This window comes from Mesitornis unicolor, unplaced genomic scaffold (genome assembly GCF_000695765.1).
Source record: "Mesitornis unicolor isolate BGI_N332 unplaced genomic scaffold, ASM69576v1 scaffold2419, whole genome shotgun sequence".
Classification (NCBI taxonomy): domain Eukaryota; kingdom Metazoa; phylum Chordata; class Aves; order Mesitornithiformes; family Mesitornithidae; genus Mesitornis; species Mesitornis unicolor.
Window position 1 is genome coordinate 1,394 of NW_010209064.1, and position 24,729 is coordinate 26,122.

A 24,729-nucleotide genomic window follows, 5' to 3' on the forward strand; every position below is an offset into this window, starting at 1 on the left:
CCCATGATCTGGGGCTATCACATGCTTGTCCACATACTTTGCAAAGCACAGAAACTCAAACTGTTCTTGGTTAACTTCCTAACTGGTTGCAAGTAGCAGCCCTGTTACATTCAAGACTGTGCCCTCCTGTGAGATGAAAACCCAAAAGGCTGTAACTAGCATTTCAGCTTTCTCCTGGCCACCCAAAGCCAAGCCTCAGGTCACTACAGTCTGAGCAAAGAGGACTGCTGGGTAGAGATATTCACTGTAAGGACTGGAAAAGGCCAGGCTAGGTGACAGTAATGGAGCTTCCTGTGCCTTTTTATCCTTGGAGCATGAGCTGCTGACCCTTCCTCTACCTGTGAGGGGTGAACAGCTCAGGCATCCCAATAACAGCCACAAATGCAGAAAGAGCTGGGTGGAAACCATTCTGTGAGAGGGTAAAGAACCTCATACATCTGAAGCCATGCAAGTGCTCTGAAATAACCCACTGGAGTGCGTGTGATGAACCAGCGGGGAAGCAGGGATCCTTCACTTCATGCTTTGGATGTGTCTAATTGCTGTGTGATCTTCCATCAAACCATGTCAAGACAGCCCAGCAGCTGAGGCAGGCAGTTCACACTCAGACAGGTCCTCCTTGAGCCTTTGCTGTCATCCTCACTTATACAGCAAAGCAATGGTCCTGTTCCTGCTGCAGTTCATCTTTGTAAATCTTTGGTTGTCCTGGTCATTAGCTCTGTGTAAAATAGGGAATACTAAATATTTATTCCCATAACTCCTAGTTGCCAAGCTGAATTCCAGTCCTATGGCAGCCTTTTACAATTGTACCAGTTGGGTTGTCAGTTGTGGCTGTTTGGTAACACTGTCTTTTGAGCTCTTCGATAATACTGTCTTTTGAGCTTTGAAGAGTTAATAGGGGAAGCTGCTTCTAACTTGCATTCCTAACTTGCTTCATCAGGTCCTTTTGATACTCCCTCCTCAGCCTGGGAGGAGTTTATTTTTCTGGGGAGTTGTCATTTGCTGGTAACATACACCACTCAGTCACCATGTCAGGCACCACTCTTCAGAGTCACTTGAAAACTTCAACATACTCCACAGGAAGAGAGGACAGGCCTGCCTTCCCCCAGTAGTCAATGGCACGCACTCTGTAAAAGCCGGAGACCGAGCTTCCTGCAAATGCAAAGGTTAGAAATGGTCACTGTGAAAAGCTGACACCTGTGGTGCTTAGATGATGTGGAGCGGGCGCTACTCCTACAAAATGTAGGTTTGTGGAACGGGCTGGGGAAGTAGTGAAAACAGTTCCACACCCTATGTAAGCATGTCTGTGTCTGTCTAACTAAAAATGATTATGAATTACCCATGGCCAATACTGGCGCTTTTTTTTTGTTGCACCAAGGACCTCCTCTCTACTCATTAGGATTTGTGAGTACAGCTACAGGACTGCTGTCCTGGCAGTCCCTTTGGAAGAAGGCTTTGACATCTTCTGACACCAACAACTAGTGATTTCCTTTTTTCTGACTTTTCTGCCTGAATTGTGCCTTTGGAACAGGTTATGTGGAGAGAGGATCAACAAAGAAGCAGAACGAGAAGCCTGCAGGCTGACTGAAAACCCTCTCCTCAACTCAGGAAGCAGCACCACTTGCTCCAAAGGTATGTGAGCTGATGTTCTGTGGCTCTGCTGGCTTTCATCCTTGATCCAGTTCAAACAACACAGCCTTCACTAGCAGTCTTTAACCTCAAAAGTAGTATAAATGTTTTTTCTCATCTACTTACTTGATTTTTATGTGTACTTTAGTATTTAATTTTTTTCCTAAAAGAATACAGGAAATAATGAGTGAGAAGGTTGTATGGAGCAATAAAGGCTGCTGATAATGTGAGATTTCTTTCAAGCAGGTTTTTTTGGGTTTGTTTTTGAAACAAACAAATCTGGTAGGTTCCCTAGATGTTCAGCACTAGATGATAATGAATACTAATTTCTTAAGTTTGCCATGGCCATGATTTCCAGTCTTTGCTTACCTGTGTAGCCTTTAAATTGTCGCAATAGCTCTGAACTCTATTATGCACCCACTGCTGATGTCAAACCTTTCCCAGGCTAAGATGAGCTTCTGTTTCTGGCAAAAACTTCTCTGAATTGCTCTTTATTAGTATCACTTTAAGGGAAGGTTCTGTCTGTGTCTCACACAGCTCTGATTATTAGTAATATTTGTTGGACATTCACATTGAAGATTAGACCACATTTGATTAAAAAAGCCCCCAAACTAACAAAAAATACCCAAAGAAAACATCACTACCTTCTTTCAGCGTTTTTCATCTGGGTATGTTTCTGTTGCATCTAGGCTGTACTTGAGGAGAAATGACCACAGGCTCTGGGAGAAGCTTTGCCTGTTGTCAAAGATGAAACTCTCTGCCCTCTAATGTGAAACATTTAAAACTTAGTCAGCTAGTCAGGGCTAAAAAGAAAGCTCTAGGAAACAGCAAAAAGAGGAGTCTCTCCTTGGCTAGGTGTTCAGAGAGCCAGGACAAACTGTACTACAGGAGCACCTCTTCTGTTCTTACAAGGGAGCACCTTGATAGCTTAAGATTACCAACCCATAAAAGGGTATGGGACAGGTGACCAGGATGAGAGCAGAGTTGTGAGCTTCCCCTGGAGCAGCTCAGAACACAATAAATGCAGACAACCAATCCCTCCAGGAAAGAAGGATGTGACCTTCCACTTACTTCTGTGTTGATGCCATATCCTTTGGCAGCCTAACACCTCCAGACTCAGTGGTACAAAACAACTGTTACCAAGGCAGTTTGCTCCTACTGCTCTACCCTAAGAGGACTGTACAAATTTAGGGAAAGGCATGGCCAATACCTGTGAGACTGAGACTAAACCTCAGGCTTGCCTTGCTGTGAGTCTACCAAGAACACACCACCAAGCTGTGGTCATGTGGAGCAATTCTTTTTGTTCTCATTTTTGCATGCTCCTACACCAGCTACAAATAGAGACAAAAGTGCTGCTTTGCCTCTTATGGAGCTTGCCACGCCTGCAGATGGGTGCCTTTGGTTTCTGAGACAAGGAATTTATTCATGCCAATACTCCTAATAAAGTCCTAGTGACTATTTGTTTATTTGTCCTTGAGAATAAGGCTTTTCACTGAGAACATAGTCCTCAAGAAAGGGATGTGCTCTTATTTGCTATGGGAGTATGTCACCAGCAAGCTATATACCTTCTGTAGTTATTAAATGATGTTTCACACACTCACGAATGGAAGCACTAACATAACAGATTACACAGTATGTGTATTCTTGTCTTACCCGGACTGTAGATCCAGAGAGTGAATATTGTGTCTTTGCCATTAATCCGCTGGTATGCTTTTCCATCTAGTGAGAATTCCACTTCAAATGTCTTTATACATCTAGAAAAGAAAATGAGACAGCTTAGTAAATACAATTGATAATGTGGTAAGCAATCGAGTCCTAATCTCAGGGCCATTTCAACAAAGAAGGCCAAAAATAGGAATTATTCAGCTGACTCTCCCCTACCAAATGTGAGATGGCACAGAATTGTCAGTATTAGGAAGAACCATGGCTCCAACAGCCCACAGAAGAACACCCAGGCTGACTTGCTATATTGGGTACTTACAGCATCACAAGCTGTTAGGCATTTTTATTCTCAAAAGAGGCCTGAAGATTCTAGGGAGACTGGCTTGAAAAAGAGCTAAGCCAGTGCTTCCTGAGGGAGTTTGGATGTACACTGGGTCACCTCTGACAGTGAACCTATAGAGGGTTTCCAGTCTAGTGCAGCTTGCTGGAGCAAGGAACTGGAGGTTTTCTCTTCCAGCTCACATCCCTTACAAGGATGTGTAAGATCCCATCTAGGCACCTGCTGCTAATATAACTTTCATCACAGATCTTCCTGTCTGCTATGCTTAAGGCAAGTACCTCAAAAATGCCATTGGATGCTGGTGACAACAGGCAGATTTCCTTGCTCAAGCCACAAATTAGTCAGGGTTGCTCTCCATAGTTATGGCATGTAGGTCCTACAGTTCATTTTGTCACACAAATGCACTGTAAAGTCTCTCAAGGAGCAAGCAGTCATTAATTTGTGAACTCGTTTCACTTTGTAGGACTGGGAGTAATGTGCTGGGGCAACTTAGGGAGTAATGTGCTGGCACTTCAATTATATCCATTTTATTTTAAAAGCTACTTACTTTGAATTTACACAGCCGTCGTCCCACAGCACCATCACCTGCCCCTTTGTGAGAGGGATCAAACGAACACCAGTCACCTGTCCAAAGACATGTGCCTATGTAAGAAAACTATGTACAAACCAATCAGCCAGGTCAGACTTATGTGTTCATCCTTCCTTCCTAAATATTTGCTTTGATTCTTTCCATCGGGACCATGGGAAAAAACAAAACTCCTGGCTCTGTGACTTTGTAGCCTATGTCTCCATCCTGTCAACCTCACAGAAGAACTTCAGAGGCTCTGGGCATCACTATGAACATGGGTGGGACTGAATCAGCGGATACAGATATTTTATCTAGGACAGCCATGATTCCATTTTATTTTTAGCTATCAGTTATTAACTGGAGAGCTGTTATCAAGCCTGGTAGCACATGATGTGATTTTAAAAAAGATACTGCAGTTTCTAGTACTGCATTATTGTTTTCCCATCATGTATAAACTTTATCTCAGTGATGGTTCCTATCACATCCTGTGGATCGCTTTATCTTTAATTATGCCTTAGAGAGCCTTCTCATCAAAGGAGAGAAGAATTGTTTATTTATGAAGTCTTATATGGCACTTTTAACAAATAATACGTCCAAATGCTAGTCCAGCTATTCTTATTGAGACTTAAAGCAGGAAGCAGTTTCTAATTTGATGAGTCTGACAGTAGAATACAATACATACTTGATCAGGAACAGATCTGGGTCTTGCACATACGTGGATAAGAAAAACTGAGGGAACAGGAAAGTCTTGCTTCAGTGTCAGGATGCCACCTTCAGGAAATGGGCATGGGTCTGTTGCCACTGGACCCTGTGGAGCCAAAGAGAAGTGTTGTGAATAATCTTTTACTATAGCACCTAAAGGCCAACCGTTAAATCATTGTAAAGTAACTGTGTATTTACTCTGGGACCGTAAATTCCTCATAGAGTTGGTGCTGATAAGTGGCTTACACCCATTAAAGTTCTTCAAGCCAGGAGACTTTTCTATCTATCTTACCTGTTTTCCAGGAAACAGAGGGTTTGTTCATCTCACAAACTGAGTTGATCACAAATGCCCTTTAGGTGCAGTCTGTCCCTTTTAGCAATCTCCTATGGATGCCTTTTTCACTAGTGTCTATACAAACCACAACCCTGTCTCAGCTATGAATTCCCAGTGTGCAGTGAAAGCCATTTCTAGCCACAACAGCCACTCAGCTGGTCTCTGAGGATGAGGTTTCACCAAATGGCCAAGAGTTTCTAAAAGCTTGCTGCTGATCTGTTAAAGGAAGATCTGATGGCTCCTACAGTATCCCACAGGCCTGAGCAATAGTAGATTATGGTGACTAAGGAAGAGAAGACATAGTACTGTGCACCAAAGTCAGAAGGCAGTTACTGTCTATGGGCTCTGACGGGGATAAAGGTGGCCTTTATTTTAACCCGAGGGTCTGAATGCATACAGAAACTATGGGAGAAGGAGTTAAAGTGACAGGCTGCTCACTTCTCACAAACAGTAAGTAGTGTGGGCAATGCTTTTCTCAGTAAAGAAGAGTCCTCAAAAGGACTTATTCCTCAGTGTCCTCTGGGGTGAATTCAGAACTGGTGAGGATAAGGGGAAACTGCAGGCCTTCCTGTGAGCCCCTGAGAGATGCTAAGTGTCTTCTGAACTTGCTCTGGGTAGTTTCCACCTCAGGGAGCTGTTTGTCTCCTGTTATTGACGGGGGTTCATTTCAACTCTCTAATGTAACAGTTTGGCCCTTCTGTAATATACACAGTGCCATGTGATGTATTTGGGAGTCAGAAGAGAAAAAGTCTCAAAGCTCATTTATGTTTCAGAGAAAATGTGCAACTTCTTCTGGAGCACCTCTGCCTCCTTAGCTAAGGGTAGGCCAATAGCAAAGAAGTCGGTCATCTACATTTAGTCTCTTGTATAACATAAATGCGAAGGTTGTGCGTCAACTACATTTCTCTGCATGCCTGTAAGTGGATTTTCATATGTATATGAAATGCGCATTAATGGGCTAAGGAAATTTTTACTACCTGATTTCTTGTCTCCTTAGCTGTAGTTAACCAATTCAGAACAACTTCACCCATACAACACTTCAAGCAAACACATGGTCATACCTCAGCATCCCTTATTTGCTGGAACTGTTCTGGCGAAGGAAAGTCAGGGCTTCCTAGCTTTTTCCATTTCAGGTAGGGATTGGTTTGGTTGTTATCCAGGTAGTATGTCACATACACCATCTCTTCAGGAACACAAATGAAAGAGAGTAAACCTTTTACTTGGATTTAAAGATTAGAAAGAATAAACTTAGCAGAAGATGTGTAAGTCTACCTTCTCAAAAGTGATTTCAGCACTTTGGAGCCCGGCTTTCACTGGAAAGTCATGAGGCTAGCACTCTTACAAGGCTCTACAATTTATCTTTGCCAAGTTTACATTTCAAGCTATTACTTCCATAACCAGAATTGAAACCTTCTTATTTTTTGCACAGGTGCTGCATTCATTTGTTGGACAACTGCACCAACTGTGTAATCATGTGGTCATGTTCGCTGTTTTGGAGTCATTCCAGTAAGGGAATTGCTGCCTGGCAATATCCAGCCAAAGACACTGAGATTAATAGCTTTCCAAAAAGGTAGCACTTGCAGCTGCCATTAAAGGCAGGGTCACAGCGCGGGCAAGTAGGAAAGAATCTTTCCTAGAAGAACACCATTGTATCTCAAGAAATCTGGGAGTGCCCAAAAAACAAGAGATAATGTTAGCAAATGAAACTTACTCTTGCAATGAAAGGCAACTCAGCAGAAGTGTTTCAGCAGATATTCTGTCCTAAAGATCAATTATGTGAACTGCCCACATGACGTTTGTTTACCTTTAAGTCTGGGGAAGTGGGTGGTGTTCACTGTGACAATGCTGATGTTGGATGAAGTCCTGTTATCCTCACTCAAATACATCAGTAGAGTAGCCTGCCAACAATCTGAGGGTTGCATCTCACTTGGGATGTGCACAGATGCCAGGACACCAATTGTGCCATTCTGAGTGCTTTCACCTTCGCTGCTGTATACTTCAGCATAAATCTGCTTTTCACCTTTAAAAAAAAGTGACAGTTCTGTAAGCATCACTGCTAGTCAGTCCTGTATCAGCTTCTGATCAAAAGATCAGAAAGGAACAAGGATCAAAACATGGGGATCTATAGATTGAGCTATATTCTAGCCAATTTTACCAGATATAGCATTCAGTCAGGCTTATTTTGCAACAGCAGACCATGCACATACTAGAGTTCTTATGCTTAGCAGTTCAGCTAGCAACATCTAAGCATGTAACAGTGAATTAGGATCTTCCTTTAGTATGCTTTATAGGTCTTCCCATTGTGGGAATTTCTTAAAGACATTTGCAGCTTGATGTGATGGCACAAGAGGGAAGTACCAGTCAATAAAAAAGGAGTGGTTGCCATACAGAGGGTACAAAAGAAGCAGTAAATTAAATCAAATGGATAACACACTGTCAGGAACATCTGACCTATTAATTTCTCAGAGGAAATTAAGTTTCGTTTTCTTAACACAGCTAGTAAACAGAGAGTATGATAAATCCTCCTTTTATCAATGGTGAGATGGTGGGAATAGTCACTCTTAGCCAGGAAGTGCCTACGTAGAAGAGGTTACTGATGTGCTCTTCAATCAGGGGTTATTATACCTAGCAGTGCCAGCAAGCCCATGACAGTCAGCACTGGTTTCCGCACCATCTGGACATGAGGTGGCTTTGTATTGTTCATCTGAAAACGTGCTGTCAGAGTCCGCTGTGTGAAGTAATGGGGGTAGTAGCTCAAGAAAGCGTTGTCATTACTCAGTAGTGTGTAGTTGATTGTATTGTTAGCTTTGGAAATGAGCAAGTTTTGATGCTGGACGATTACCTGCAAAGTCACAGAGAAGATGGAACTTCACCCAGGAGAATATCCAACAAACACATGATGTCTACATTTTTTTTTTAAACTTTACAGCATAAGAGCTGTCACTCTGCCATTCAGAAAAGTCTGAAGGACTAAACTGTTCCTCACAACTCTTGGAGAAACTATTCTGTAGGTAATACATTAATCACTGGAAAATTTGAAGTACCTACATAGTAGACAGCCAGTAAAAAGTCTCTGAAATAATTATTACTATTACTCTGCATAAATTATGAATCTATTTCCTTGGCTACTGCACTACAAATGATATTCCTCTGTCTTGAATATTCCATTTACCATATGAATTAAATCTAAACGGTTCTCCAATTCTATAGTTACTTTGTACCCATTATACGTGTGTCTGGGAGCTGGTCCCGTGTTCTGTTCCTCTATGAGTAATTTTTCCTACTTGGTGCTAACATGGAATTAGTTCTCATGGTATTTCATTAGTTGCTGTGCTGCTTTCCTGCAAAGTGTCAGAGCTACCAAGCTCTTTGTTTACCAGATTGTGCCTAAGTATCACAATCAATCAGAATTTCAGAAGGTTGACAACTCTAAAGGTCTCATAATTGTGTCTCTGAAGGAACACAGGTCTTTCTACCTCCTCACCACCTAAGTGTTAACTTTCTGTTGCATGTATCTTTTTTCCTCCTTTCATACAACATGTTATTATAAACACTGATGTTTGCTCTCACAAACTGTCAGTGAATCCTTGCTTTGGAGAAGACTGCTTCTGTATGCAGCCTAAAGGAGCTGGAAGCCTTTGTCTCCAAAGGAGCAGCTGATAAGACGTATCTTGTTTCCAGGTGACATATATGCTCTCAGGTTTGAGAATTACTACTTTGCACAGGAGCGCTTGGACTCTGAATGCTGTATGAGGTAGTGGCTCACAAAGCAACAGATCTGCAGTGGGACCTATTGCAATGCAGGGGCAAGAGCTGAGCTTGCTTTGGGGCCAGGTAACAATTCCTGCAGAGGCAGAAGATCTTTCTGCTTTTCTAATCAACAGGAGCAATTATTAGCAGTAGTTAATAAGACCACATGTGTACAGTCATTATCCAAAACCAAAGAATGGGCATATGCTGCAGGCTCAAGGGACTTCTTAATTATACCTTGTGATGAGATAAACTTATGAAGGGGCAGGGAAATAATGTCTCACATAACTAAGGTGGTAGCTAGCAGTAGTGAGAGGATATAGTCTTACCAGGAGGATCTAGCTGGTTGATTGCATACAATATCTAACACATTCTCCAACACATAGAAGGCTAGTTCTCAGTTTTGTTTTGTTTTTTTAAAGGGAAGATGAAGAAAACTAAAGCAAACTAAATAAAGCTACTGAAACCACACTATTCAGGGAAAGAAACAACACCTATATCAATACAAAGTTCTCCTTTTGTTGGATTTATTATTCTGAATAGCTGCTTAAAAACTGACTGTAAGTCTACTTTTGCAAGTGCATTAACACATCAGGAAACCCTACTGTGACAAGACTGGCAATGAACTGAGTTACCTTTACAACCATTGCTGCGTAGGTTACATCAGCTCGCCACAGTTGTGGAATGGACCATCCAACCATTGGATCTGCTTCATCATTGTATATGGCAACTGAAGCAAAATTTGGAAACAGCTTCTGAATTTGTTCAACTGCTTCTATTTCTTGTTGCAGGATGTAGAGAGAACTCCCACCTCCCTGCAACAAGATTTCACATCTGCTTAGTGAAAGCGAACAAACAGTAGTAAGCACACAGTTATAACATTCAGACATAAACATATTCTGAAAAAATGTTCTGGGAGTCCCTGAGGAGCTACAGGCCAAACAGTATTAGTAATTTTACCTAATCCATTACAGCATGTGCTGTTCACATCAGCTTCTCCTAGAATATAAAATGGAAAGAGGTACAGGAGTTGTTTCCCCCTGGGAAACAGGGAAAGGCAAACTTGCTTTGAGTTGAAATCTTGCAACTGAACATATTTGAAGTTTCATTAGAATAGGTAGCAATGCTTTCTGGTATAGGGTGGACACTCATTTGAAAATCAACTTCATAAATCAGACTAAAATGTAACTTGGATTGAACTGATTGAAAATAAAGCTTTAAACTGAAGCCTTGGACAGACCTTCTTATGGAGAGAGATGTAGTCCAGCCTTACACCAGTCTCCCCTGTGAAGAAGTTGGTTCCATTGTAGCAGTGATGCAGAAGACTCCAGCATATGGGTGACTTGGGTAAGGGGTGGAAGGAATCCCCAGGACCTCCAAATTTTAGTAGAGGACTGACTGCTCTTAATCCTTCTGAGCAAGCATCATAGTAGTTGAGAAACCCTGAAGTCCAAGCAGATGCATATATCAAAGATGGTAAATCAAAATAAAATCTTGATCTAAAACTACAGGGAGGTATTATAACTCTATTATTGGCAGACCTTACAAACTGGGCCTACTCTTTCCTATGCACTGACAACATGAGAAGACATCAAAACCTCAACTGCATTCACAAGGTTCTTCCAAAGGTCTTGTAGGGGCAGGTTCCCAAAGCATGTATCTGTCAATGAACAGTTTTCCTCTTACTCCACTCTTAAGTCCCTTACCCCTAGTAACCTTACTTTACATCCATATAATGAACAACATCTTAGTTTAACTCCTGTTCTGTTTCCCTGTTCTACTGTCCCTGTATTTATACTGATGTCCAAGCAGGTAACAAATTGTAGTCAGTAACATGACCGTACCAAAACAGATTAGGCATACCTTTCACACTCCTTTTCTCTCCTGTCTACCTTATTTCTTTGCTTGCATCTCTCCTTTCTCACTGTCACACCCCCACCCTATCACATCCCTCCTCCACCCCACCCCACGAATCTGTCTCACTTTACTACAGCTGTAAGTGCTCCAAAACATGCTTACCTTTCACTGTCATAGACACATTGTCAAAGTCATGGTGGTCTGGTTCATTCCACGTTTCAAAATTCCATTTAGCAACATGCTCCAATCCATACCTATCTGTAGGAGAGGCCTCATTTATCAGTAAGCTGCATATTCAGACAATCATAGCAATTAGTCACCAATCCAGACAACCCTATCAATTAGGGTTGCAGATGAGGTTCAGCACCCAGAGCTACAGTAAGGTATAAATATTACCTATTTTTAATAATAAGGGGAATGTGCTTTTGGTAGTTTCAAAATGATCTCTCATTTTCGATGAAATGTAACAGTATTTGAAAAAGATTAAAGAGAGAGGCAGATAATGTGAATTGCAGCCTTCTGGTTAGCGCACTCACCTAGCCTTAGTTAAAAGTTGAGGATACTGTCTCATTAGAGATATTTAAAGCTGGCATGTAGGAAGTATTCAGGTTATCATGTCCTAGTGCAAGCTGGTTGTTTACAACCACAACGTTGTAATGAAGTTAAAAGTCACTCCTCAGGGGCAGGCAAAACGTGCTACCCAGAACACATTACTCATTCAGGTTGTTAGTCACGGATCAGCAAAAAAAAGGGGGCTATTACACATTATCTGTTCTGGCATGTTTTTTCCCTTTCACAGAATCACAGAATATTAGGAGCTGGAAGGGACCTCGAAAGCTCATCCAGTCCAACCCCCCTGCCAGAGCAGGATCACCTAGACTGGGTCACACAGGAACGCATCCAGGCAGGTTTTGAATGTGTCCAGAGAAGGAGACTCCACGACCTCTCTGGGCAGTCTGGTCCAGTGCTCTGTCACCCTTACAGTAAAAAAGTTTTTCCTTATCTTCAGGTTGAACCTCCTATTCTGCAGCTTGCTCCCATTGCCCCTTGTCCTGTCATTGGACATCAGAGAGAAGAGGCTGGCTCCTTCCTCCTGACACTCGCCCTTTACAAATTTATAAACATTAATGAGGTCTCCCCTCAGTCTCCTCTTCTCCAGACTAAAGAGACTCAGGTCCCTCAGCCGCTCCTCATAAGGGAGATGCTCCACTCCCTCCATCATCTTTGTGGCTCTGCACTGGACTTTTTCAAGCAATTCCCTGTCCTTCTTGAACTGAGGGCCCAGAACTGAACACAATATTGCAGATGTGGTCTCACCAGGGCAGAGTAGAGGAGAAGGAGAACCCCTCTGACCTACTCACCACACCCCTTTTGATACACCCCAGGATGCCATTGGCCTTCTTGGCCGCAACTTTTTGAGACAATTAGAAGGGATTACAACAGAATAAATAGCATTTTTTTTTTTTGGAACTCACCTATGTATCTGCTGGCCAGAAGCATAACTAAGTTTCTCCATCCAACTACTTGTTCTTTATCTTCAAAATCTGAAAAATATCCTGATGGATTTCCCATCAGTTCAAATCCTAAAAAAGACACAAAAGATTGGGCACCCTTTTTTTTGTTAATACGCTCTCCTTTTGAATAATGAAGGGGTTATTGTATTATCTGAAACAAACTTGTTAATGAAGAAGCATCATTAAGTGGGCTTTCTTTCCTGTTTCTACATGTCCCCACCAGGAATATTTCAGATTTGAGGTTGCTCACTATAGTAACCAATACTAATACCTACCATCATAAATTCTGGGCTCAGAGGGAACTTTAAGTAGTGGATGTTTGCAGAAATTCAAGTGAAGTTATACCTTGAGTATCCACTTCTCTGTCCCCTTTAGGTACATATTAATGGGTAGAAATTTTTCTCCTCTTCAAGAGATCTTATTTCCCAATTCATACATTTCAAACTGCTGTTGAAAGCAGTGCAAAACCATTTGTGTTGTCTTCGTTACCCTAACAGTGTTTTGCTCAGTTTACATGGACACAAGGGTAAATGCAAATAGCAAAACGTTAATTTTTATCAAAATCAGCTTTGGCAAAGCTCTCTAAGAATTTTCTGATGAGTGCACAATATGGGCAAACAGATGTAGCAAGTTGTGGAGGCAGGGACCTGCTCTTACCTGGAATTAGCTTATATACCCACAGGTGATCCAAAAGGTTATCCAAGGCAGTAAAATTGTAGTGAAGACTTCCATTCACCACTCTGAAGAATACAGGTAATAAAAAGTACAAATGTAAGTATTACAGCAAGCACGGCACTTCCTCAGCAGATAATGAGTCAGATGGCTGCCTTCTCTTGCTCTCAAAATTTACATATAACTAGAGTTCCTGGAATTATACATAAACATCCTTCCTCTAAAGTTATGTGTGATACTGTAAGCAAGTCATGTTTCTTGTTCAATCCATGCCCTTTTCCTATTCCAGCAGCAGCAATAGAAGCAATATAATGAATTTGTTTGCTCCATTTTGAGTTTTTAACAGGATATACTACTGTTAGGTCATCTGGTTTCCACCTTGTCTCATATACAGTCTTTCTTAATGTTCTCTTAATTTGCAATATATAATATAGCTACCTTAGTAGCGCTTCTTATGGGTTTATGTCCAGCTAAGAAATAACTTTGTACCACATGCAAAAAACGTCTGTAATTTTTACTTCATTGTTAGCATTTCCTGACTATTTCTACTGTATTCCCAGGATCTCAGGCTGCAATTCTTTTATCCAGCTTTGAACACATGTGTTCAAAGACTTAGGAGTAGCCGCCTGATGCATCCCTTTGTGTCAGTGAATCTTTCAGAAGCACAGGTAGCAAAATTTGGGCATGGACCTGTGTGGAAACACTGGAGGTTTTTTTTACATAGGAGATGAAAACTGAGATTTGCAGTTTATCTATGATACAGTTGAAGATATGCTTTAAATTCCTGAAAGGCTTTTCTTGCCTGGTATCCACTGCAAACAAATATAATGTATTATGTGGGTGAATATATGATTTCCTGTAACTTCCGAAATTGTGACCTGATTTAACCGAAATCCGACAGGGTGGGAGTTTTGCCAGTATGAAGTGCCAAACAGAAATTAAAAATGAACTTCAGCTGACAATATCCTAGTAGTGTGACTTACTGCCATTGGGCCCCAGCCACAGCCTTGGTCTGGTGCCCACATTCTGACCTCAGTGTGCCCCAAGCAAAAGGCCTGTAAGCACCCTTGAGATAAGTCCATCCCTGTTCACAGAGAAGGGCTGATCAAAGTCTTGCCAGCACCTCTCAAAGCTGATTTCTCCAGCCTTGCCAGAGCACTACACCTAATTTCCCTGCTACAGTGCTGCCTGAGCTCTGCCTCTGCTTTCTTGCCTACTCTTTCCTAGGCATCTTGTGTCTGCCTGGGTGGAAAGCTGTACTAGTGAACTGCAGACACAATGTCCTAAATACGAAAATTCAATGGAAGTGGGGTAGACAATCACTTACAACCCCTGTAACTCGTCAGTGCTTGCAAGGCATGGTAGGCACACAGGATAAAAAGTGAGAACGGGGCAGTCAGGAGATCTCTTAAATCAATGCTGGGCTCTGTGCTGAGATTCACAACTTGTTTTTTTCTGTGCCTTCGCATGCATTTCCAAGCCTCTTAGACTGAGGCTCTTCCTCTGTACTTTCTTGCCAAGGGAAGGTTTCAGTGAGAAACCTGTAACAGCAGTCCTGAAGTCCTTAGACAATTACAAAGGGCTGACAGAATTGCCCAGTGAATAAAGAAGGGAACTGTGCAACGTGAAGCGGACAAAGTGTCATCAGCATCTCTGACTATGATCTAGAAAAGGAAAACAGGATTGCAAAACAATTGTAACATAAGCCATATCCACTGTTCCAGCTCTGCCTGTGATGTGGCCAATCACACCATCTTAGTCCGAGCACCATCACACTCTTTTACCAAAGATGTGAAGCTGGCTTTTCTCTTATAAGTTATGTCCTACCACCATGACAGAAATTGTCATGTCTGCAGCCACTGATGGGCTTGCAGTTCCTGTCAGAGCCAAATGGTGCAGCTGTGAAAGAAGCGAATAGCAGAAAGATATTTATTTACTTTAGTATACATAAGAGCATTTGAGAAGTTACTGTTGAACTCAAGAATGGCCATTTGGAACTAGGGGGGTTTTATGGCTTAGACAAAGGGGGGGAAAAAGTCTGACAGTCCTATTCCAAAGTTCAAAGACAAGTATTTTCTTGCAAAAGGTAGCTCTGCTCCCTCAGATCCATTAACTACTTCCAGTTGTACCCTGTGTTCTATTGAAATATTTGCTTACATGCACACTTACAGTCAGTGAGCATAAGAATTATTAACTCTACTGTCTTGTAAAAACTTAGTAACACCAGTTAGATAATAGCAAAGGAACTAGTGCCTTCCCAATTCCAGTCTAAGCTCTACACAGTACTATGTGAAAACAGACAGGTAAATAAGGCCTTCTATCTGGTGCAGGTATACCAAAGATCCCAGCACATCTACATTTTTCCTGCTGTATCAATAAAGTAAAATTTAAAACAGAATGCCATTAGTAGCCATGGCTGAAGTGAGGGTACATGAGATCCTGTGTTATGTGTGTAGGTGTAGAGGCACTTCTTGCATCCTTTGGCTGATCTGCCACTTCATAGGAATCTTTTCTTGCATGCAAATAGATCAGGCTGTTGGATATTTCTGACATGAAGCAGCAATCACTGTCCTGTCTGTGCCAGGATCCTCAGCTGATTTTTTTTTTTTCTGGGACACTTGCCAGATAAAGTCTTCCTCATCTTCAGTCATAACAAGCAACTACACTAGAGCACGTTTACTGGCACCCTGGCACCAGTGCCCTTATAAGCCCCAGGCCTGAGGCTGTTGTACTCCCAAAAGTGCCGTCTGTTGGTGAGGTGTCTTTCCAGCCATCGTCATGGTCTCGGTTCCAGACTCACTTGTAGGAGCTGGCTCTTGACACCAACAACCGTGCTGTGAACATGAAGAGCAGTGATAAGTACAGACGACAGACCGCTGGCTGTCACAAAATCTTGTTGCTCTCTTCCTTGGAAGAGCTTGCTTTGTGGGACCATCCTTTGCTGAGTCAAAAGTTACGGGCCCATGTTAACAGCTTTCCACTGTCTCCCTTTACCAGAGTAATGTTTTTCTGGGATGAAGGTAAATTATTTTCAGGTTCATAGGCAGCTACTGGATAGCTTGCCAAACTGTTGTAAGATAATCACGTTGTGCTTCTTATCCATGCCACATTCAGCCTACTCCCATTCACAAACTCCTCTTGGGAAGGCAGGGGTAAGGTGGCTTTGGCTGTCAACACCCTGCATCACGGCCAGACCTGCTCCAGCTAGCACAGCTGTGGATATTGCTCCTTAGCCTAGAGCTACAGCTTCCCTCCTGAGCCCAGCATTGCTGCTTCTCATCTGCCCTGGGCTGATCCTACCCAGGGCTATAGTTACACACTCTGGAAAGAAAGTGTGCACACAGACATTGGACCAAATATCTTATCTACAGAAAAGAAAGCAAGAAAAACACAAGCAGGGAGTGTTTCCATTCCAGGTCAATTATTGAACCTCTGATAACACATCAAGCTAACTTTATCAAACTTTATTATAATCTACTGAACAAAATTTCCTGGGATAGGAAGCCTTGTGGCTGACCCTTGTCAGTAGGTCACAGCCTGTTTAGGAACTCAAAGGTAACATGTAGGGTAACAATCAATAGACCTTGATATGATTGGGAAATACCTATATACTGGAGTAGTGCTTTTCTTATCCTGACATTCTCACTCAGCTGGTGTGGTCTCCCTTTGCATTTCTGGTAGACACAGCTACCACACACACCAGAAGCTAACACAATCTGCCTTGCTTTCGCCAATGTCTGAGAACAGTCTCTCTTCTGGTAGATTTGCCATAGTGGCTGGCTAACACAAAGCAGCAGAGCCTGCTTACATCCTCACTGGATCTTCTGCTGGGAAAGACTGCTCGTTGAGTGGCAAATGCAGCCAAGAAATAGGAACAGAAAACTAGCACAAGGTGTTGGCAGAGGAGGTGCAAATGACACCTTAACAGTAAACAAAATTTTTCAGTAGAGTACTGGCTGGCCTCAGACTTGAAAGGTGCACTCCACCCAAAAAAGGCCCTCCTCCATGGGAGGTTTTCTGTGTCATAGTCTTAGAGAGAAGTGGAAGTGCAGTCTAAGATACTACTCTTCTATGGTGTCTGCTGAGATAATGATTGCATTACATACCACTGTTCATTTGACAGAGATGCTTAGCTGTGTGCCAGACCATTATTGTCCAGCCCTGTAAGCCACTTGCTGCAAACACGCTCATTTGGTCATGGTGCCAGGATATGGATCAATGGTATCACAGTCACTTTTTTTTCTGATGACTGTAAACATGCATGATAATTAAATTCCCCCTCTCTAAATCAAGAGTAAACAGTTGTTACAGTAAGTGACTACTATCAGGAGCACTGGTAGATACAGTGTCGCAAGGAATTATCACATTTCTAGAGTCTGTGATGCCATTTTAGGGATCAAAAAACTCCAGAACAGACACAAGCACCCACCTAACCTGGAGAGGAGCTCAGTGTCCAAAACCAAGATGATCACTCGAAAGATGTAGGAACAAGCACGGATAAACTATGCCAGTTCAAACCAGGCCCTACAGAAGGAACTGTCTTATTTCTTTCGCCAGGAGAGCAGGCTCTTGACGTGACAGTGAAGCATGTAAGCTGTGAGCACAGCATCTTCAAGATGAAGGCCAAAAGCATTGGATAGGAAAGGTCAGCAAATTTATCTCTTCCAAGTGGGCAACTTTTTGCCCTCCAAGTCCCTCTTAAAACACAGAAGAATCCTGCCTCCTTGTTTTTTAATTACTTTTGCAGCTGTGAGGAACGAAACGTTTAAAGTTCAGGCTATTAAAAAGGCTTTATTTGCTCCAAAACCAATAGTCTACATAAGCTTCTTGTTCTGCTGACTACTTTAAAAGCCTCCAGACCTTAAAAGCAGGTCCTAAGCACTATGTTCTGTGAGCCCTATGGAAATGATACCTCAGAGTATATGAAGGGCAGAATAGCCCTCACTAACATTCCTCTTTCCAGAGGCTGCCTCCTCAGCAGTTATTGCTCCAGGCTTTCTCAGTGTCAACCAAAAAAACCCAACTAGATTGGTTCTTCAGGTTTAAGCACAAGATCACTAACAAACAACTATGAAAACAGCAGGCTCCTGGGTTATTACTAAACACCGCTTCCCCCTTCTTAATTCAGCAGAAGCTGACAATACAGGACTTATTTACATCAGAGCTGCTTCTGCCACGTTCTTGCTCCCCTCACTCTCACTTCCTGTGGTAAATACAGGTATGGTAAATCATCTCCCTTTCATGAAATCCCCACATGCCAAAACAACCATGATCACTTGACCTTCTGCAGGTTGATGAACCCTGATGATTCTTCCTCCTTGGTAGTTCCCAGGCAAAACACAGCCTGTGCTTTTCACAGATGCTTTGCAGACCAAAAACCTCACTCAGAGGCTTTTTCAAAGTTGCAAGGCCAAAGATTACTGTACCCACACTAAAGAACTGGTGTATTTTATCACTTCTGGGTTTATTTAAGAGCATTAATGCTTCTCTGCATTTGCTTCTCAGACACATCATTTGTGTAAGCAGGGACCGAAAATCTGCTTGCTTTACATGTCACAGATTTTGCACGCAGGCACAATGCCAAAGACTTCAGTTCATGCTGGGCCCATGCTATGCAAAATTCACTCACCTTACAGCATGAATGAGTCAGCTCAGCAATAGTGGGAAGATGCATTACAAAACCACACAGCCAGACAGCATCCAGCCCTCACTGATGTCACAGCCTGTCACAGTTAATCCATCCACACAACCAGCCAGCATGAGACATGCGCAAAATGAAGGACAGGCATGAATCTTTGTGGTTTAGGAACAAACTGGCTTCAAAAATGCAAAATATAGCATCAGTTATTTATTGGAAATCACTGCCTCTGCTACAAGCCAGCCAGGAGGCTGTGCATTCAGCTGATTTTTTTTTTTTAAATACATTACAATAGAATTGACTTCGATTTATACAGCATCTTAATAAGCTTCTTTCTTCTTTGAAGTCAGCGTTATTTGACCTTTACCTTGCAAAGCAACTCACAAAATCCTTGTTGTGATCTGGCTAGATAACAGAAGTGCAAGCAAACAATGAATGCTTTCAAGCTGATGCTAATCATGGCCTATGATTTTCCATTTCTTACTCAGCCTGCTTTTGTGAGCACAGTCTCAGTTCTTCTTTCAGCAATGAGCGTGCTGTGTGTGGGGGGAAGAGAGAGAGAGGCAGACAAAGCATCAACAGCTTCCTGTGCCGAGGTGAGTTAGCTTGCTAGGAAAATATTTTTAGACTGTTGTGTCTCTTCCCCCCTTCCCTTCTACTTCCCCCCTTTTAAAACAAATTTGAGATGTAAAAGAGAAACAGGCTACAAAAGCATAGCAATTTAGGCAAAGGCATATGGTATTTTAGTACCTGGCCTCTCCAGACATGCAAACATACAGATCATCTAGGCATGGATAATTTAGACTGTTGTAGGATCTTGTGATCCCTTGTTGAGATCTGTTGTGTCTACATTCATTTGCAAAGGGAAGTAATCAAATAATTGTAAGGCAAATTCAGCAGCAGGAAATGCTTTTTGACTGATTCTTCACTACAAATTTAAAGGCTCAGTCAGTGACTGAAAAGTAGGCTCAGTTACTATATGTGAACTGGGTTGCTAGGGGACATCTTTCTTTCTAATTGAGTTTGACAGATGGAAGTTATTTCCTCCTGCATGACATATGGCAACAAGCAAAAGGTTCACTGTGTTTTTATGCTCTCCTTGATTATGGAACTCCAAATAATGTCATCTATAAGCAAAAGTTTTAGAAAGAGGGGATAGGGAGACTAAATTCATAATGAAGATTAAAAGGTGACTTTTTAGATGCACAAGGAACAGAAATCATGACGAAGTGCTGAAACTAGCTTGCCTCAAGCACATAACTCCTTTTAACACTGCCTGGGAAAGCTGTCACTGAACTTTTCTTTCCAAGCAGCAGCAGAACTGTTCTCTGTATGCAGCCAGCATTCTAATTCAAGCACCCAGCCCAATACTGCAATTTCAGTAATGAGTCTTCATGATAGGTATTTGACTTACTGGTTTCATTCCACTGTACTGTTACTGTCACTCCTTCGTTTTCACATCTTTATTTTCTGTTTATGCTCCTTCTATTCTTTTGCCTGTTAGCTGTATGTGGAAATTTAGTCCAAAAGAACGTGACTCCAACTGTAGCAGAGGACATAGCTTATTTACTGTTGTGTAATGTCGCAACAAGGAGCTGGAATGATTGCCCTCCCTGCTGCCAAATATGCAACAAGAACCAAATTCAACGATGCTCTACTTAGTTTGCTCTGTATGACTTCAAGCCCTCGGGTTGTGCACTGGTTGCACTCACATGCTGTAACTGGACCTGAAATTTTGCATTCATGCACAGTGCGCTACTTTTTCAGACGTTTAACTTTTACCCTCTTATGGTTCTCAAAACTTGTTTCCACTTAGTGAGAATTCTATTGAGGACCATGTAATGGGACAACTAGCAAACAGTCTAAGAGAAGAAAAACATGAAGCTAAATACTGAAGGTATGAAGACCTGCAGTTAGACTTCTCGTCTGATTTACTTCTGTAATGTGTAAAGTACAGGCAGCACATGAGGTCTAAGTCCAGCTGCTCTTGGATCTATTTGCATGGCAGATGTACTTTCAGGTGTGTCTTTCTGTATCAATCCTTGCCTGCCCAGAGGCAATTGCATGCCTAACTAGAATGTATCATTTATTTGCAAAATGGAAAATAGAAGAGGTCTTCACTTAATGATACCAAGTTAATTTCTGAATTTACTTATGTTTAATAACTTATGATGGTGAAAAGGCACAATGAATATGTCATCCACTGTCCTGCTCTTAATGTTGCACAATTTTTGTGATGAATGGTTTCTGAATACTTCAGAACTGACAAATGAGCACTATAACCCAATCTGGAAAGAGCAGCTCTTTAAATGGCATCCTAGTGTCTGCTTTTGGCTCTTGAATGTAAAATATAGCAAAAACTCTTACAAATAAGGAGGTAAAACTAAGCAATTGCATTTATAGACAGTTTTCAATGAGATGCAAACCTACAGGTCTCTTCAAACTGAGAGCTGATAATTCTATTCTTAATTTGGTTTTAGCATTACAATTTAGGCCAGTGATGTAACAACAAATATAGCAATGACAGCTCTTCCACTCCATGGTCCTCATGTTAATGTATAGCCCTTTTTTCTTCTTTCTTCTCCCACCCCAAACAACTTCCACAAATATGAAAAATACCTTCCTTTTCAGTACAGAAGTGTACTATATGCTTATGATTCATGAAAATGTACCTCACAATGCAGTAAGAAATCCTCTGTTTCCTTTACACACAGAAATGGGTTTTGAACAACCAGTTAGAATTACACATAAATGCAAGGAATGAGTGAAGAAGCTTCAGTATTCTTGAGAGACTATCCTTGCTGCAGTAAATTTACCTCTAAGATTTACAAATATCAGTAGAAATGTACATCCTAAAGAAATCTATAAGTAGGCTTTGGTTCCACTGTTTAGGAATGAAACAACAGGCAGTTTTGTTTACAAGGCAGACAAGCTCAGACATCTTACACTCAAGGGCTGCTGAAGGTATGTAAAGTCTTCCTAGACAAAAGACTTACTAGCCAAGCCCCCTCCATGATGTATTTTAATAAAAATCTTTTTCCAAAGGACACAACTCCAATGATGACCATGGACAGCTCAACACTGTGTGCAAGGACAGTTCCACACACTGCCTATCCTAATCCCACTTAACACAGTATTTTTTTTGTTGAATTAAGTATGTATTCAAAACCCTTGAAACTGTTTAGGCTAAGTCAGGACTGCACTTTTATTTGATCTCCATGTACTGCAACTAGCTCTATTAGAACAGAATAGCAGGGATGAGTAAGAAGGCAGAGATTATCAGCCCCTGTAATGATTTGAAGCTTATCTTCTACCTGTGACTGCACTCTACGGGACAAAGATTTTTTTCTAGTGCTACTATTTATTTACGTTATCTCACTGTAAACACCACTGGAGTAATATCATTGGACCAATTCAAACTATATCGTGACTGAATTTCTAATCTGCTCTTGTAGAAAGCTGTGCTCCTGAGGAACTGTGCTACTGTGTGCTGATAAGAAATCTGTTGTGGAACTACTGCAGCTACTTTGTGCCTTTGGTAAGTGCTAATCAATTGGTTCTGTGCTTGTAGTGGGAAACAGAAGGAAGGACGTATAGTAAAGGATGGTCTTATTCAGCTTTAAATATATACTTTTACAGTGAATTTTGCAGATCTCAGAGTTTCTTCTGCAGCAGGGACTACAGAAGAGTACCTTTTTAAAAAACCCATGTCTCTCCCTTCCCATATACAAATCATTTTCAGCTGCACTGGAGACTTGCCACAGCTGGAGAAGGAATGTTAGGTATAAGACATTAGGGCTTTTAAAAGAGGGGATGCTTATTTGCAGTGCTCCAATCTTTCCTATTAAACAGCAACCAAATGTGTGCTTTTCAGGCACATCACCTGGTCACTATGGTATAATGGTAAACTGCAGGCCAACTGAGGCTTGAGGACATTTTAAATAATGCAGACATTAGGCTTGAGTGGGTTTTATGATTTACTGAATTTAGGAACTCAAACACTTGCACAGAAGAACAAGTCTATTACATTTGCACTATGTACTTTTGAAGATTTGAAGTTGTTGATTGTAGATGAGTAAACAAACAGTTTTAACCTTCCCTGTATGAGTAATTTAGCATTATTTTAAAGTATATAATTAGGTTACCATATATGAACTGTATGTAGTAATGCCATGAATTGTTCTGCAGTCTTCTGAAATCCTCAAGTAAACAACACTTTGTGTCAACACACACACTTTGTGTCAACAAAGCCAATTATATTAATATACTTTATCTCTTTACAGCATTTATTTCACAAATACCCACAGGTAGATTTTATTTTTATAGTAATAAAATTTAATATTAGGCATCTGTTCATAAGGATAAATAGTAAGTCACACCAAAAAATAATCTGTAAAGTCTCAATTGCTGGTCAATGGTCTTATTTTTTTAAATGTAGTTTCTATCCTTAAAGATAAGTGCTTCATTGTAGCATGTCTTTTGATTATTTTGGCCAGTTACCATGGTTTCTTAAATACACAACTGAGCATTTGACATGGAAAGGCAGTCCTTTTGGAACTCAGTCCTGCTCTGATAGTGTCAGGATGCCAGGAGCTGCCCAGTCAGAAATTACTGTTGGACTGACGCCTTGATGAACAGCTTCATGCTATGAAGGTGAACTGACATCTCCATAATTAAAGCACTGATGAACCTACTGCTGTCAGAACCTTCTGTATGTCAAGTAAATTTTGCTCATCATAAGATCTAGTTTCTTCAAAACTAGCTTATTTTCACAACTCCCGCACACAATAAGAGACTGCTTCATTTTGTCATTTTTTTCCCATATGGAATTCTCCTTTGCAGAGATATTTAGCCTCACTTGAATAGTGCTGTGTTTAAATAGTGTGCACATATTTCAAAATTATAATTTGAAATTTCTTTCTTTTAAAATTTCAGAAAGTGTTAATTTTAGGCAAGCTTGAGGCAAAACAAATTTACAACTGACTCTGTATGACAGGGATCAAGTGATAACCTGAATATCCTGCCGCTCTCAGGAGCCTGATATTGGGAAAAGTACTGTTGGAAAGAAATGCAGAGAGGTGTCTTTCAAAAAAATACTAAGTGGGGCAAACCCCAATTATTCTGCAAACTGCAGAACTGCAAACAATAGAAGTTGCAGAATTTCCAAATATTGGAAACATGGTGTGAAGGAGAACAGAGTAGGCAAGCTTGCTTTGGTCCTGAAGCAGATGGCATGCACATTTCAGGAGGTCTTCACAGAAGATGACTTTTGGTTCTAAGAATAATATAGTTAAATGTATGAAAAGCCAAATTTGGGAGACTTTAAGTCACTTTATCATCAAGAAAGAAATACCGCAGGCCTGGAAATAAATTAACAGAAACAATAAAGCCACCTTCTACTCTGTCATGCACAAGACCAAAGAGACACACTGTTTTACAGCCTCCAGTGTGCAAAATTCACTCTGCAGATTAAGTTCACCGCTGCTTCCCTTTTATTCTAAGAGCTACTTTGGGAATGGCAAAGGGGCAGAAATGCTTGACAAGACTTTCTAGAGGAAAGAGGCAAGAAAAAGGATTTTACTAAAACTTAAATAACCTTCATTAGCTTTTGGGATTAGAATGTTACAAATACTGTCACCAAGTCTGAGTTCTTGGTAACAGCCAGTAGCTTTGAGAATCCATGCCTAGTTTAGCATCAGTTTAAAAAGATGTCCTTCTCTTTCTTCTCCACCCTCACGTTGGTGCTTTGACTTTTCATTGCCATAATTTTCATGTTTTATTTTTATTTTAAAGAGCAGGAAACTTCTTGCACTGTGATAAAAGATGTTAGAACATGGCCCTCTGTAGACAAGCTTGGGCACTGCATCTCCCTGCAAGCACATCTGCTGGCACGGCAGGAGGAAAAATCTTTCTCTATCCAGCAACACAGCCTTTTTCAGGCTTTGCATCTCACATCTCAGATTCTTATTGCATGCGTGTTCGTGTTCTTCATTGGCTGAGAAACATACACATCCCCTCATCCCTTAGCTTGTAAACCAATTGAATGCAGTTCCTGTCAGTCCTGGC

The 24,729-nt window shown here is 41.3% G+C and overlaps 1 protein-coding gene across 1 annotated transcript in view; it reads right to left on the reverse strand.

Moving 5' to 3' along the window:
* Positions 1-743: 743 nt before the first annotated feature.
* The window catches only part of IDUA (iduronidase, alpha-L-), a 44,739-nt gene continuing 20,753 nt past the window's right edge, over positions 744-24,729 (reverse strand). The window contains exons 3-14 of the mRNA XM_010192741.1: positions 13,011-13,093; positions 12,315-12,422; positions 11,002-11,097; positions 10,223-10,425; positions 9,618-9,797; positions 7,858-8,074; positions 7,037-7,252; positions 6,294-6,415; positions 4,879-5,004; positions 4,176-4,252; positions 3,280-3,380; positions 744-1,149 (exon numbers count right to left, since the gene is read on the reverse strand). Of these exons, the coding sequence (XP_010191043.1) occupies positions 1,049-1,149; positions 3,280-3,380; positions 4,176-4,252; positions 4,879-5,004; positions 6,294-6,415; positions 7,037-7,252; positions 7,858-8,074; positions 9,618-9,797; positions 10,223-10,425; positions 11,002-11,097; positions 12,315-12,422; positions 13,011-13,093 (1,630 nt within the window). The 3' untranslated portion in view covers positions 744-1,048. The remainder of the gene's footprint in view (positions 1,150-3,279; positions 3,381-4,175; positions 4,253-4,878; positions 5,005-6,293; positions 6,416-7,036; positions 7,253-7,857; positions 8,075-9,617; positions 9,798-10,222; positions 10,426-11,001; positions 11,098-12,314; positions 12,423-13,010; positions 13,094-24,729) is intronic.